The sequence below is a fragment of the Zeus faber genome, assembly GCF_960531495.2.
Source record: "Zeus faber genome assembly, chromosome: 1".
Lineage (NCBI taxonomy): Eukaryota > Metazoa > Chordata > Actinopteri > Zeiformes > Zeidae > Zeus > Zeus faber.
In genome coordinates, this window is record NC_137193.1 from 106,227 (window position 1) to 122,550 (window position 16,324).

Below are 16,324 nucleotides of genomic sequence, written 5' to 3' on the forward strand. Positions count from 1 at the left end.
AAGCAATGCCTGCATTGTTGACCCTGGTCCCCGATGGGGGACTCACACTGGGCTCCTGGTACTGGGTCCCAGAACAACCCTCTGGCCCCAGATGGTTACTAAGCCCCCTTGCTGCTTCCATACCCTTTATAACCTCCAGAATTTCTATGCAATCTCCAAGCCTTAGTCTGAACAGACTGTGGTAACCTTGCAGTGTTAACAAACAGTATGTTTGGCTAGGGGGTAAGTATGCGGCCCACCTTGCGTCCACTTGGACAGCAAGCAGGGTGTGATGGTCCAGGGCATCAGGACCTCGATCGTTGCCCAGTCTTCTATGAGGGTTAGCCTCACCCATGCAACAGCACATTGCACTACACACGCTTAATCCAACCCTGCCTCAAAACACACCCTCAATGGTCCAAATTTAGGGACCAGGCCGTGGATGCACCAGGACCTAGACCTACCAGAACCACCTTCTACATCCTCTAACCCAATCTGGGTGATTAGACCAAGGAAACAGCAGAACCCCCTTTTTTAACAAGGTCAAAATTACCTCTACCCCTATGGAGGACTGTATTCAGGTCCAACTAAAAATCTAGAGAAACCAAAAAAATTATATCCCGCCCAAAAAAATAACCAATGTCCAAGTAACTTAAGGAAAAGTCAAAACCCTAATCCAGGTCCAGTGTCCCAACCAAATACCAATGGGAATGACGCATAACCAAAAAAAACTGTGTATGTCTATGTGTGTGTGTGTGTGTGTGTGAATAAGCAATAATATAAATAATAATCATATAAAAATCTTAATGTGTAAAAAACAGATGAAGAACTTACCCAAACTCAACAAAATCCAACTAACAAGAAAGGAGCACTTCCGGACGGTAGCTTAGTCGCCCCCCCCGAGATCCGTGCCAAATTTGGGGTAGATTGGACTGGGGGAAGGCATTGCGCCGGATCCCGGAATGCAGTGTGCGCGTAAAAGCTAAACCAAGAGAAATGGATCCAAGCGGTGAAATTTTCTTGTGGACTAGTCCGAAAACATGAACCAGGGGCAGCCCATCACCCTCTCCCAGGCGAAAATCAGGCAATCGCTTTGGTTACACCTGGGGTAGGTTACCCCTTGTAAACACTCATGTTACTAAAACACCTCCTCACCGTATATAGGTTCATTAGGTTCCAAGTCCATGGAGCGAATATAGAAGGCTGGGACCCAGCATGATGGATCATCAGGGAGCGATGGAACCCCGGGGGGAGATGGAGAGATGGAGCCCGGTGGAGAGATGGAGCCCCATGGAGGGATGTAGATGGGGAGTTTGAGCACCTTGGAGAGATGGAACCCCACAGATAGATGGCGAGATAAAGCCCCAGGGAGATGCACGGATGGACCCTGTGGAGATCAAGAGATGGGGAGATGGAGCGCCGTGGAGGGATGGAACCTCACGGATAGATGGAGATGGAGACCCGGGGAGAGATGGAGCCCCCTGGATAGATGGAGAGATGGAGCCCCGCGGAGACGGAGCCCCTAACCCTTACCCTAACCCCCCCTAACCCTAACCCTAACCCTAACTAACCATAACGCTAACCAACCCTAACCCCTAACGCTAACCCTAACCAATGTGTGAAATAAAATTGTGGGTCCCAGCGCCATGAAGAAACTGATACTTCAGCCACTAGATCCAAGTAGCTAACGTTACACAGGAACAAACGGCGTTGCATTTTTTTCCTGTCTATTTGTATAACTTTTTACAGTGAACTAGGAGGATTATCAATGCTTCAGTGACCGTGCTCTTTTCATAATAGATTACTATAAAAACTTTTACTTTAAATCCAGGAATGTTTATTTTGTATAAGCATTACAGTGGAGTAATCAAAAATACCATAGTCAGGTGAGAATAAGAATACAAATAAGAACAAACAAAAGGTTAGTCAAGTAATAAAATGATAGAACATACCCATTCATTTCCGATTTAACCTGATTAAGCGAGAACAGAGCGGTCCTAGTCCAAGGACATTTGAGTTCTTATCTGCTCCATTTGGCATCGTTCCCACAAACAGCCTGATTCTTCATCCACCGAACATTGGTCTCTGCCCCGCAGCTCCAAACTTAATAAAAAATACCATACTTCTTTTCCCTACTTGTCTGATTCAATCTAATTTAGAGATAAAGGAGTTGCACTCATCAGGAGCTCTGGCTTCCTCTTACAGCTCCAATGACTGAATCGACCCGTTTCCCCGTCCAGGGAACCCTGGCTTCAGCTACGCAATGCCCGGCCTTACAGCAGATGCCCCGGCAATATCACAGGATTTATTCTGGCACATAATAGCCTCCGGACTGAGGGATTCCATCCAAATCTCTGGAGACCACTTTGGCTTAACAGGATCCCTTCCTGGATGTTATTGCATCTGTCTTCAGAGCTGAACGCCCAACGACCGCAGCAGGTCAGCTGCTTCTATATGGCTCTGTCCATGTCTCCTACCATGGACCTCCCTCCCCCCAGAGACTCATACCTCTCCACCCATCAAGACGTCCTTTCTCAGACCCATTTATGGGCATAGGATATGACCCAGAAATGATTCATTTAGCTCTCTCCCTCCCTGAAATCCTAAAATGGTCGACCATGTTACAGACATGAGAACTTCACGACAAACAATATTTCTTCGTTCACTTTTTTCCCCCCAAATCATTTAACAAAATACAGATTACAGTTTCTATCATTTCAATTATCAAATCACATTTCTAGTCATCAGATTATTATAAATGTAGATCACAGCCATAAAATCACTATCTTTTAACTTCCAATCCTCCATTATTTTATTTTCTCCCGGGAAGGCTTTGTCCAAACACAATACATTTCCACAATTATTATAATTTCTTATAATTTTAATCATTAAGTCACTATCTTTAATCATGCATTCTTATACGCTTAAATCACTACCATGAATCACTTGTTATCTAATCATTGCATTTTAAATCATGGAAAATTATAGAAAGATCATTAAATGGAACATTGAACTGAAATGCTTTAGTACGTTTACTCGTCAAACGTGGACCACTGTAACTTCCAATCGAAGCAGCTCGGTTGAGGACCATCTCCTCTCTACTCTGACCTCTCTTTGGTGGTTTCAGGTCATGTTCTACTTTCTTCTTTACCTTGAGCCCATTTGGCGGCATCATTTCTTCTACTTAAGTGGGTGCTTATCACGTGGAGACCATGAGGCACATGGTGTGTCCGGGTGGGGGTCACCCATGCAGATTTCCCTCCTGCATGTAAGCCGATGTTGATTGCAATGTCCTAATCAACTGAATCGCCTCCCACACTGTTCACAGGAGTAAGGTTTATCTCCTGTGTGTGTGTGTAAGCTGATGTCGTTTAAGGTGTCCTATTTGACTGAATCTCTCCCACACTGTTCACAGGAGTAAGGTTTATCTCCTGTGTGTATACGCTTATGAATCTTGAGAGCTCCTGATTGACTGAATCTCTCCCCACACTGTTCACAGGGATATGGTTTCTCCCCTGTGTGTGTACGCTGATGTTCTTTGACATATCCTAATCGAATGAATCTCTTCCCACACTGTTCACATGAGTAAGGTTTCTCTCCTGTGTGAATACGCTTATGAATCTTGAGATGTCCTAAATAACTGAATCTCCGCCCACACAGTTCACACGAGTAGGGTCTCTCTCCTGTGTGTGTACGCTGATGTTCTTTGGCATGTTCTAATCGAGTGAATCTCTTCCCACACTGTTCACAGGAATACGGTTTTTCTCCCGTGTGTATACGCTGATGTAGTTTAAGATATCCAAATCGGCTGAATCTCTTCCCACACTGTTCACAGGAGTAAGGTTTTTCTCCTGTGTGACTGCGCTGATGTATTTTCAGGTTACTTGGCGCAGTAAAATCCTTCCCACACTGGTCACATTTATATAGTTTTTGAAAAATGAATGACTTCCCACAACGGTTACAAGTTTGAATTCGCTGCGAGTCTTCCCATTTTCTGGCTGTTCCACAGGCTCCTATCGGATGACATTCTGCCGTACGTACGATACTCTGTGCTCTGATCACTCCACTTCCCAGCTGTTGGACGCTAAGCTCACTGTTTCCACTCTTAATGTGGTGATCAGAGATTGGAGATGTGAAGGAGGACAGACACTCAGGACAGGAAAATCCCTTCGTAGGAGCCAACTGGGGTTTCTCTGCTGGAAAAACAGAGGGAGAGAAAGAAAAAAGTGGATTATTAAACAAGTCACAGAGGACGCTAACAATTTAGGACATTGAGTTAAAGTAGTTGAGGTCAAGTAGTAAAGGAGTGAAGTGACTACTCCATCTACAGCTTCAGAAACAGAAGTTTAGTCATTTTATTTTACTACATAATTTCCTTGAAGTGATCAGGAAATGACAGACCTGGCTATCAGGGTTCCACTTTGATTTTCCCCAAAGTAGCAGCAGGTAGATCCCAATAGCAGTAATAGTATTACAGTATGTTCATTGATGAAGGGATCATCATTTGATTCTTTTACAGTTCTAACCAATAGAGGTAAACACTTGGACTTGATAAGGTAGAAATGCATTTTACATGGTACTACTTGCATGGCATCTTATAAATAAGGGACAATGGAGTTAGCCACTTATTGCATGGCTACTTATTAAACTAAATACATTGAGACGGAAAATTGATTTGAAAGGACAAGTATTCCTCTCATTCGCTAAGAAAAATAGTCCACAAGAACTCATAATAAATTTGATTTGGGTATTGTCTATTTCCTCTATGACTAAGACATATCACCCATTTTTGTGTAGATGGAAAGATAGCTTTTAGTTTATCAAAATAGTCACTCTTCTTCCTACTGAACTATGTGATGAGCGGAAGACGTTTGTGGAGAATTTCATTTCTAACAGGTTGTGTAATTTTTTAGCGAGGTGTATTTCCTGCAAAAAAGGAATATATGCTTTATCTTTCTTACACTCCTGTGCTGTCTATTTTAGGTTAACTTCTTTTAGACTTAACCCTAGACCTCTGGTAATCCTCACTAAACATAAATCTGAGAAATCTGTGATCAAATATATCAAACATTAACTCATTCCTCAATGACATCGACCTCCCTAAACTACTCACAGATCACATTAGCTCAACCACTAACTCTAGAAGAACTCAGAACTCAAAACCCCATTATTCATCACAATGGTACCATAAGATTAATTAACTGTGATTTAAAGGCCATTGGTAAAACACTAATTAACAGAATTGAAAAGTAATTCCATTTATAATTCACCAAGACCAACCAGGCTTTGTCAAGGGCAGACACTGACGCAGCAATATGCGCCATTCAGTCTGATCTGCATATCTCAAAGCAACAACTTACATACTGTTATTGCTTCTTAACATGGCGAAAAAACATCTTCTGCGGCAGCTTCCGTGGCTGCAAGGCACTCGGGGCTTTCCTGTGGCCGTGGGGTGTCTGTGCAGCTGCGGGACTCAGGGGTGGCTTCCGGGCTTTTTTCCCGCAGCTTGGAGGCGCTACGATATAATTACGACCTCATACACCAGAACCAATTGGGACAAGCCCCGCCCGCACGCACACACCTCCTGGTTACAACCCTCTCCTTTTCCCCCGCATTTACTGCCTTAACTATGACTATGTGGTTCTTCTCCTCCACCGTGAGTCCGGTGCAGTTCCTGTGCTGGTTTTACTGGGTTTTTATTTTCAACTTTTTTCGTTTGTTTCTACTTGTATGATAGAAAACTTTTCAACAAAAGTTGAAACAGCGGATTTTACATTCAGCTAAGCTGAGAAGTGGCATTTAAGTCATATCTGACCCATTTTCAGCTTTTTTTTCTCCCCACAAAAGTTAGCTCTCGAATATATAACACAACACTACCACCTCCTTGTCCACGATACAAGACCGGCAGACAGTGAAGAAAATAAACCATTCAACCTTTACTTTACCGAACTTTTGCGTTCTCTCTTCCAAATAATCTAACCATATTATATTGTATATTGTGTTTCCTTATGTACGAACATTAACGGTTTGTAAGAGTGGCATTTAACCCTCTTAAGTCCAAGCTGAATTCAGAGAAGCATTGTGATGTTAGTGTGGTCTGATATTTTTCAAAATATAATGAACTTAAAACCCTTGCTCCAAAGTGGCTATTTGAAGGAAAATCACAGCTACATTGATATGACATCAATAGTTCGGTCAGTATCATTATGCAGATTTTAGATAGATCTAAAACACACAAGATAAAGAGTATGTTTTTGTATTTTGTGTTGGCGTCAGAAATGTTGTCGTAGCACACACTAGAATATATTGACGAACTGTTTTGTCAATACAACAGTTTTTCATCAAGGTCTTGGGTGAATTAAGTCAAAATAGTTGATCAAATCTGATGTCTAAATAGGTAAAACCAAGGTTTTATTACAACTGTTTACAACTTTATTTCAGTTGACCCAAGGTGTGAGAGGAGCCATTAGCTAATGACCTGAAAATTCATGGCCCACACCGACCTGCAGCAGGCTGGGCCATCTCTCTGCCCAACTCTCAGACAAAGGAATGAGGCCGTAGGCTAGTGGGAGTGGGGCAATGCAAGAAATGTAAGAAATGTTTTTCGTTTTGAAAGATTTATTAAAAACATGAACATTCATGAACAAAATATATATAGAGGAGTAGGAGCACACGGTCTTGAAAACATCAACATTCATGAACAAAATATATATAGAGGAGTAGGAGCATGCGGTCTTAGCCTGTTAGCTGGTGTAGGTGCAAGATAATTTTCTGTGGCAGCTTGTAGAGGTGCTCTCATACTCTAAAAATGAATTTTTAAAAAAGTGTAAGGAAATGTGATATTTACTTCAGACATATCTCTACAGACTACATACAGTGGGGCAAAAAAGTATTTAGTCAGCCACCAATTGTGCAAGTTCTCCCACTTAAAAAGATGAGAGAGGCCTGTAATTTTCATTATAGAGAGATATGAGAGACAGAATGGGGGGAAAGAATCCAGGAAATCACATTGTAGGATTTTTAATGAATTCATTGGTAAATTCCTCGGTAAAATAAGTATTTGGTCACCTACAAACAAGCAAGATTTCTGGCTTTCACAGACCTGTAACTTTTTCTTTATGAGGCTCCTCTGTCCTCCACTCGTTACCTGTATTAATGGCACCTGTTTGAACTCGTTATCAGTATAAAAGACACCTGTCCACAACCTCAAACAGTCACACTCCAAACTCCACTATGGCCAAGACCAAAGAGCTGTCAAAGGACACCAGAAACAAAATTGTAGACCTGCACCAGGCTGAGAAGACTGAATCTGCAATAGGTAAGCAGCTTGTTGTGAGGAAATCAACTGTGGGAGCAATTATTTGAAAATGGAAGACATACAAGACCACTGATAATCTCCCTCGATCTGGGGCTCCACGCAAGATCTCACCCCGTGGGGTCAAAATGATCACAAGAACGGTGAGCAAACATCCCAGAACCACACGGGGGGACCTAGTGAATGACCTGCAGAGAGCTGGGACCAAAGTAACAAAGGCTACCATCAGTAACACACTACGCCGCCAGGGACTCAAATCCTGCAGTGCCAGACGTGTCCCCCTGCTTAAGCCAGTACATGTCCAGGCCCGTCTGAAGTTTGCTAGAGAGCATTTGGATGATCCAGAAGAGGATTGGGAGAATGTCATATGGTCAGATGAAACCAAAATAGAACTTTTTGGTAAAAACTCAACTTGTCGTGTTTGGACGAGAAAGAAAGCTGAGTTGCATCCAAAGAACACCATACCTACTGTGAAGCATGGGGGTGGAAACATCATGCTTTGGGGCTGTTTTTCTGCAAAGGGACCAAGCCGACTGATCCGTGTAAAGGAAAGAATGAATGGGGCCGCGTATCGTGAGATTTTGAGTGAAAACCTCCTTCCATCAGCAAGGGCATTGACGATGAAACGTGGCTGGGTCTTTCAGCATGACAATGATCCCAAACACACCGCCTGGGCAACAAAGGAGTGGCTTCGTAAGAAGCATTTCAAGGTCCTGGAGTGGCCTAGCCAGTCTGCAGATCTCAACCCCATAGAAAATCTTTGGAGGGAGTTGAAAGTCCGTGTTGCCCAGCGACAGCCCCAAAACATCACTGCTCTAGAGGAGATCTGCATGGAGGAATGGGCCAAAATACCAGCAACAGTGTGTGAAAACCTTGTGAAGACTTACAGAAAACGTTTGACGTCTGTCATTGCAAACAAAGGGTATATAACAAAGTATTGAGATGAACTTTTGTTATTGACCAAATACTTATTTTCCACCATAATTTGCAAATAAATAATTAAAAATTCAGACTGATTTTCTGGATTTCTTTTCCTCATTTTGTCTCTCATAGTTGAGGTATACCTATGATGAAAATAACAGGCCTCTCTCATCTTTTTAAGTGGGAGAACTTGCACAATTGGTGGCTGACTAAATACTTTTTTCCCCACTGTACTTGTTGGTTACCCAAGAGTCTTGTGTGATGTCCCTTTCAAATTCCTGTGATGGCCAGGGCACATCCATTTTTGGGAAGGACTTTCCTTCCTGAACATGGCATTACCCCTCCCTTTCCCTAACCCTAACCCAAGAATACAAAAAAAACATTGGAACTAACAAAAGAAAAAAAAAACAGACAACACCCCACCCCTCCCCGAAATGTAACTAAACCAAAAGAGAGCCATGGTAGCAGAACTTGGAAAATGTGCAAAACTACAGTTTAAAACTTATGAAACACATTCAGCACAGTAATATACTCAGTTATTTATTTAAATGTACTTGATTTAAATGGTGAACTTACTGTACGATGTTAGACATTACATTTTTGGATCCATGGGATAAGACAATGTTAGTGAAATACATAAAAATAAAGCCAATATTTTTGAAATTATAACAAAGTGAAAGTAAGATACCCTTCATGTGTGTCACAAATCACATTTAAGGATAGTTTGGCCACTTTCCAAACCAAGGCATGGCACGTTTTTATAGCAGATTTCAAACACAGGCAATTGAAAATGCTTCACATAAAACAGTAAAAAAAAAAAAAGCATAGAAATAAAACAAAACCGGCCTTGTCTCTAAACCTTGTAAAAATGTTGCTTCCTGCCATTTCTAACATTTCACAGCAACAACCTCCCTGAACACAAGATAGCTGGAAGGAATCAGAATGTTTTCTTTGATAAATTGCATTAACACAAGAACTAGCTCATTCCAATATTGAGGCACACGCATAAGAAACTTACCACTCTACCTTAGCTTCTCACGGTGCATCAATGCAATCCAATGAGGCAGATGTTTAAACCTTAAATAAACAATAAAAATGGTGAAAAACGAGGGAAAGCAACACTTTAATAACATCTAGCTTGGAAACATATCCTTTGAAATCCATCAATCCTCGTGGCAGTCTGGATCAAATGCATTGTTACGGATTAGTATGTTAGCTTCTGAAGACTTTGAACATTTAGATTCCCCTGGAGAGCCAGTCATACCACGACTTTCAGTGGAACTCCTGGTGTTTTTGGAGGTGTCTTTGCCATCCAAAACTCCCTCTTGGTTTCCTTTTTGATCTTGGACCTTACCGCCGCAAACCCCGCAGAGAGTGAGGAACACGGGCAGGAACACAAGGCCGTGCAGTGCCCCAAAGCAGATCACCAGCGTCATGATCTTGAAGAAGGTTCTGAAGATGTAGCTGACAGACACAGACAGGACCACTACCCCGAGGATGGTGGACAGCGCCCCCTGTAGGATGGGATAGCCCAGGCGCACCAGGGCGTCCACGGCCTTCTCGTTGGCCGTCGGCTTCGGGCTGGAGATGAACGCGTAGGAGATGTGCGCGGAGAAGTCCACGGAGAAGCCAACGCAGATGATCAGGTTGATCATGGATACGGAGTCCAGGTTGACGTCCCACATTGCCATGAAACCCGAGACGCCTATTATGATGGAGGCGATGGCGAAGGTCACCCAGAGGGAACATATCGGGTTGGGAATCAATGTTAGGGACACCACTAGCATAACAAGCGTGGCCAGAAGCAGGTTTTGGATGGTGTTACTGACAATAACTGCGTACTGGTCAAAGTAAATAAACGCTGGATGGTAAACCTCCAGGGGCTGTGGACACACCTCCGACTTGGCCGTCTCCCTGAGCAGATATAACAAATTCTTTTCATCGTTTGCTGTGTTGATATTGACAGTTTGAATAAACATTCTGGAGGCGTAGATCTTAAGCTCAGGAACCGAGAAATTAACATCTTGTCTGAGCAAATTTGTGGAAGGTGATTTGAGGAACCCGGACAAATTATCTCCGAAAGTCCGTTTATCAGTAAGATTTAAGTTACGGGACTTTCCAAAAAGGAGATAAAAGCGGAGCCAAGATATTGTCAGCTGCCGATCAACGAGGGATTTGTTCTCGAATGTCAAGCTCTCAAACGTTTCTAGACACCTTTCCAGTTGATCCTGCGCACTTTTATCCCAGTACTTAAAATCTCTGTTATTCAAGACGACCATCACACTTGGACCATATTGTGAGAAATACTCGTCTATGTCATCATAGTAATGGCCTAGATACGAGTCGTCAGAGGCCAAATTTTTAAGATCTATGCCCTCCTTCATCTGGAAACACCCGTAGACACTTGTGGCCAGATAGCCAGCGTAGAGCAGGACCACACACACTTTGACCCAACCCTTGGTCAGGAATGGGCCGTAGAACTTCTCGAAGAAACTGTTGACCGGCAAGGGCTTCTCCGTCCCGGTGACCTGGTCGTAGACACCTCCCAGGCAGCACATGGAGCTGAGCTTGGACCTAGAGGCCGATTCCCCAGGTTCCTGGACCTTCTGGCAGGTGAACCAATGCCTGTTGCTTGCCTCCCGTCGTCCGTTCAGCGCCAGGAAGGCCCCGAAGAAGGTGAGGCTGTAGAGGAAGCAGAACAGGACGGCCGTGCCAGTGTAGGCACAGAAGGCCCAAACGGAGCGGAACGGCGTCAGGAGGCCCAGGGCAAAGGCCGCGGCATCCGTCAGCGTCGTTATGGTGATGGAGACGGCCCCGTCCCTGTAGGCGGTGGCCATGCGCTCCTCCACGGTGTTCTTCACCTTGGTCTGCTGCCAGCATGAGATCATGATGAACATGTCGTCCACGCCGATCCCTGAGTAAAGAAAGGAGTTTTGATATAACCTTGTTTTAAAAGATAAATAATTAAGTCTAACGCAGTCGTGGGAACCTCCATCTTTCATGATCAGGGTATTTTGTTTACATGACGTGACAATGAAAAACATGAGGTATTTATTGTCTTGTGTTTGTACATTGTTATATCCTTGTAGAGGTATGCCTTCCTTCTTTTTTATTGAAGTAAATAAAAATTGTGATCATCATTATACAATTATCATAATTTCAACACTTGTTACCAGTATCTAAAATATTGATTTTGTAGTACTTGCCCATTATAATAATACTAAATAATTTAAAATATCAGCAATTAAAAATATGAATAATAACAATTCAATGTGTATAATGTATTATTATGATCATAATGATTTGTTATAATACAATTACTATATAAAATTAGAAAAATAATAACTTCTATCTCACCAAATGTATATAAATTAAATATATATATATATATATATGCCGATATATAAAAATACACATACACACACACACACACATATATTGTGGGGATGGTGTGGTGAGCAGCCACACCTGACCTGGACCTGGTGATTGGGATCAGAGTGGCTGCATACCTGTTGCCCAGTCGTTGATCTAACGAGCAACCGGTCAAAACCCCCATTCCCACTCACACTCAGGATAGCAGCCCTGTCATGACACTTTGTCCATCTGCTCCTGGCTAATTCCAGCTAGCCCACCCTCTACAATGAACTGGTGTTAACAACCCACATCGTCTGTCTCTGTGCCGGAGGGCCCTGAAAACGCCACTTTGGTGGTGAAACTGTCTCACCATATATATATATATATATATATATATATATATATATATATATATATATATATATATATATATATATATATATATATCACACACACTATACTTTACCCAGAATTAGGAAAGGAGCTGATGCTACTGTCATGGAGAAAGGTATTTCTAGGTAAAGCAGGAGTCCAAAACTAGACAGAACTGCCATCCCAGCAGAGAGGACCCCGAAAGCAGCGACCCACACCTTGTTCCTCACACAGTCCAGCCTGCAGAAGAGACAATAACATAAAAGGAATATTCTACATCCGACAAAATGCATTCTCTTCACACTTCACAGTAAGAATATTTAGCAGTGGTGGAGAAAGCAATCGAAAGCTACACTTGAGTAAAAGTACGGCTCTTCCTGAAAAACGACTCTAGAAAAAGTGAAAGTCACTCATTAGAATACTACGAGGGTAAAGGACTTAAAGTAGCTCATATTAAATTAACTTAAGTATCCAAAGTATTTATATGGTATTAAATTGACTTGTTGTTACACTAATCTCTGTCGCAATGTAGCTTGAATGTTATTCTCCCTTGTAAGTCGCTTTGGATAAAAGCGTCTGCTAAATGACTAAATGTAAATGTAAATGTACTTAGGTATCAATAGAAATAGTAAAAATAAATGCTGTGGAGAGAAAAACAGCCTTTTTTTATATCTGATTTCATTCAGGTTGTCAATACTTCTGTGTTTTTTTGGTAAGCATCAGAGGCACTTCATTGGGTAAGACGCATCTTTTATTGTGACATAAGAAAACATTTGTTGTAAACATGGCCACGGAGGGTGGGGGCAGCATCAGAGGGAGCAGGGCTCGACAGTGCGAGCGTTTACTCGCCTCCGAGACTAAAAATACATGTCTGCAAACTGTCAAATGTATTGGGGAGCACTAGTTCACCATCGCTTGATTCTGAACCTCTTCATAAAATGTGGTTTGTTAAAAACTTGATAAATTGAACATGATACTGGTTATATGTTGGAATTAAATTGAGTTACCAGAACATCAACCTTCTGAATAGCCACAACTTCCTCTGGGACATGGAGAAATTTTTTAGAATTTCAGCATTTGTGAGTTTCTCCAAAAATAAACAGGTTTCTATAACTATTATATTGTGATAAAGTAGCCTGGTTGCTTGTTTTGTATTAATGATTAAATCAATTCATTAATAAAATAAACAAGACTACTTGTGTTATATCCTTTGTGTCTAAACAGACTCAGACGACTTTTTTTGGCATTTAGAACTAAGAAGAACTATTTTATAATAGAGCTGTTCATACCGTTCTTACCATTGATACCATTTAAAGTATAAATATTACATAATTATTACATAGTTTGAAGCAGAAATAATTAAAAACCTTGTGTACTTTTTGTATTAAAATCAAATCATTTTGCTTGTAAACGTCTTAAGGGAAAACACATTTCATCCAGTTTCATTGCACCCCCTAATGTTTTTTTTATGCGCTCCTAAATTCTTAAACTTAGGAGCACATCTGCTCGTTGGGAAAAAAGTAAGCGTCAAGCCCTGGGAGGCCGTTGCTTCCTGTTACTTGGTCACTGGCAATTCTAGTGACCAAAAAAAATTCCAAAAAAAATGAACAAAATACACACCACACGCTTCAGCGCTTATAAAGTAGCCCAATTCTGTGGGAAAGCCTGGCAACTCTGAACAAGGGCACGAGTCTTTGTTTACACTGCTGGATATGACCCTTGGTTCACGACATGACTTTGGTCATAACCGGCTTTACCAATATCATTGGCTACAGGTTTTCCACCAATTCTATTTTGTAGCGAGTTACAAAGGTGTAAAAGTAGAGAGTAATAAACTCAAGCAAAAATACACCCAAAACAATCTTAAGGACAGTATTAACAGTATCTTGTTCAAATATCAATAATTTCCTTGAACATTGAAATAATTAAAAATGACACTCCATATCAAACACACCTAAAATGTTCTGAAGTAGAAATGCATGCAAGACCAAGTTGTTTTCTACAAAATTAAAAGATATTCCACATACCTCATGCAGGACCAGATGGAGAAGTTAATGGCCAGAGCATAGGTCACTGAAAAGAGCGGAGTGATGGACTTTGCACTATTTTCAAATTCCTCTTCTCTGGACAGGGACGTGAAATAAGAAACGTCAACCTGCAAATAAATAGGAAACCACATTTATGAATTTGTATTTCAAATTTTTATTCCTAGATTTGAAAAAAAAAAACAAAAAAAAGCCTATTATATCACAAAAAGACCCTAACACATAAAAATCTATGTCTGACAGAATAAAAATAGCTTCTATTTGAACTGGACAGTCTAGTAGCACTTACCTCTGTCTCTTTCATTTGTGAAGCTGTGATGATAAACTTATTCAGCCACAGACTGTTGAGCGTCGCATTGTCTTCTTCCCTTAGGAAATAAATCAGCCTCACTGCACGAGCACTTTTAATTTGATTTGATGTTTGGTTCATGAACTGCACACCACCCACAGAAGTACCGAGAAACACCCCGTTGTTCATGGGGTAATGGATTATGTTGGGAAAACCAGGAGTACCAGTGTCAGAAAGCTCCAAAATTGCATTTGTCAAACACTGAGCACCATTGAAAGCACAAAGGGTGGAGAAATTCTGATGGTTTTCCACCTCCATCTCTAAAATCTTGTTGTTTATTTTGAGTATTTTCCCAAAAGCATCGTCAGTGAGGATGTTGTCTGACGTGGAGGTGACGATGAGGGATCCGTACGTTCCCTCCGTGATGAGCCTCTGACTGGAGAACCGTTGGCCCGGACCGTCCTGCTCCCGGGGGAAGTTGGTCTGGACCACCAGCCTCTCCCGCTTGGCCGCTCCGTCCACGGGTGTGAACTGGTCCTCGATGCTAGACGCCCGGCTGCGCATCTCCCCCAGGAAGATGAACCCGGAGCCGAGTGACGCGGAGAGCACCAGGGGCACCAGCAGGAACCACAACGGATGCCTCCCTACGCACCGCCCCAGGGCCCCGAAGCACTGGGACAGGGGTCTTTCCACGCAGTCAGTGTGACACCTCGGCATCTTCACCTTCCCCAAAATCGGATTTCTATTCGTCTGCCGAGTGAAAAACGTAAATAAAAAAAGGTCAGATTCGATCAGCTTCTAAAAGGTTCTAATGATATGATATACAGTATGGTATATATGTTACCTAGCTGTTCTGTCTCTCCTAAACTAAGCTTTAGTAGAGCTTCGGCACCATACAACTAATGGGTGTTTTGGTGCCACCTACCAACGTTTACAGGCATCGTCTGTACTTACGTTCTGCCCCTCGCTATCGACATTGTGACGTCACAGCCTTGTGACTATCGATCTTTCTATCGATCCGTCTGTCTGTCTGTCTGTCTGTCTGTCTGTCTATCTATCTGTCTGTCTATCGATCTTTCTTTCCCTCGACGGAGAAGCCAGGGACACACACAAAACCCTCAAAAAAAAAGCTAACCCATCCGTTAACTACCGGGGTGTTAAACGCGGGGCTGGGCCGCCGCGGTACTCACACTTTTGACACCAGCTGCGCCCGGAACAATGCCCCGGGATAAGTTTCGTAGCCACGCCGGTCAGAGGGAAGCTGCGTCGCCGCTCACCGGGGATGGACGTCAAGCAGGAGTCAAAACTCGCTCTGAACCCTGGACAACGAAACAACCTCATGGGGTGAAAAGGAGAAACGCTCTGCCGGGAAACGCGCAGTTTCACCGCAAACGAAAGTGAAAGTTGAGCGGCGGGGCCCGCGTGACGGCGGTCATACGCGGGCGTTGACGAACGATCCGGCTCTTTCGAACGCCTGTCGCAGCGAAGGGATCAGAGTCTGGCTGATGAGCCGTCGTTTTTTCTTTGTATTTTGCCAAGTTTTACAGACAGACATGTCGTGCTATTTTAGGCTGCCCACCCAAACGGCAAAATACTGTTTTATACCTGTTCTGCATAAAAAATCAATAGTACTGTTTTTATTGTTCAACTTTTAAATATTGTACAAATAAAGAAAAATACATTAACGAAGATCGGCAACACACGCAGATAAAAAAAGAACCAAGAGGAAACGAAACTGAACTGCACTGAACCAGGGCAGGGTTGCCAGATCTATCTGATAAACCCAGCCTATCCCCGCCTGCGCAGGGACCAAATAAATCAGTAAACGCAGCCCGCTTCAGCGTGTAAAAAGCAGCTCAACCCGCGGGAAAACTGTGAACCTGGCAACTCTGACCGCGTGCTCAATAGCTGCTATGACTGCGCGCCGCCAGTAGATGTCACTGTCGAGTAAATGTTTCAGGCCTCTTCTTCCCGTCCATAATGAAACGTGGGAAAATATGACTTTAATATTAGAAAATAGTTTAATATTGAAAAATTAAAGTTGAATAT

At 42.5% G+C, this 16,324-nt stretch overlaps 1 protein-coding gene across 1 annotated transcript; it reads right to left on the reverse strand.

The window, feature by feature from the left end:
- Positions 1 to 8,684: 8,684 nt before the first annotated feature.
- On the reverse strand, positions 8,685 to 15,637 carry LOC307232097 (patched domain-containing protein 3-like). Its single transcript, XM_080002978.1, has 5 exons — positions 15,466 to 15,637; positions 14,276 to 15,025; positions 13,969 to 14,096; positions 12,036 to 12,181; positions 8,685 to 11,129 (listed from the first exon to the last, which is right to left on the reverse strand). Exons 2-5 carry the CDS (start codon positions 14,990 to 14,992, stop codon positions 9,379 to 9,381), a joined length of 2,742 nt encoding a protein of 913 aa, XP_079859104.1. The 5' UTR covers positions 14,993 to 15,025; positions 15,466 to 15,637; the 3' UTR covers positions 8,685 to 9,378.
- Positions 15,638 to 16,324: the final 687 nt, after the last annotated feature.

Bases quoted from the DNA above. Each gene is read 5' to 3' on its own strand.
- LOC307232097 (XM_080002978.1), bottom strand. From the start codon at position 14,992: ATGCCGAGGTGTCACACTGACTGCGTGGAAAGACCCCTGTCCCAGTGC. The intron at 14,097-14,275 runs GTAAGTGCTACT...ATTTATTTGCAG, and splicing joins CACAAATGAAAGAGACAGAG to GTTGACGTTTCTTATTTCAC. The intron at 12,182-13,968 runs GTATGTGGAATA...TCTCTTCTGCAG, and splicing joins TCCATCTGGTCCTGCATGAG to GCTGGACTGTGTGAGGAACA.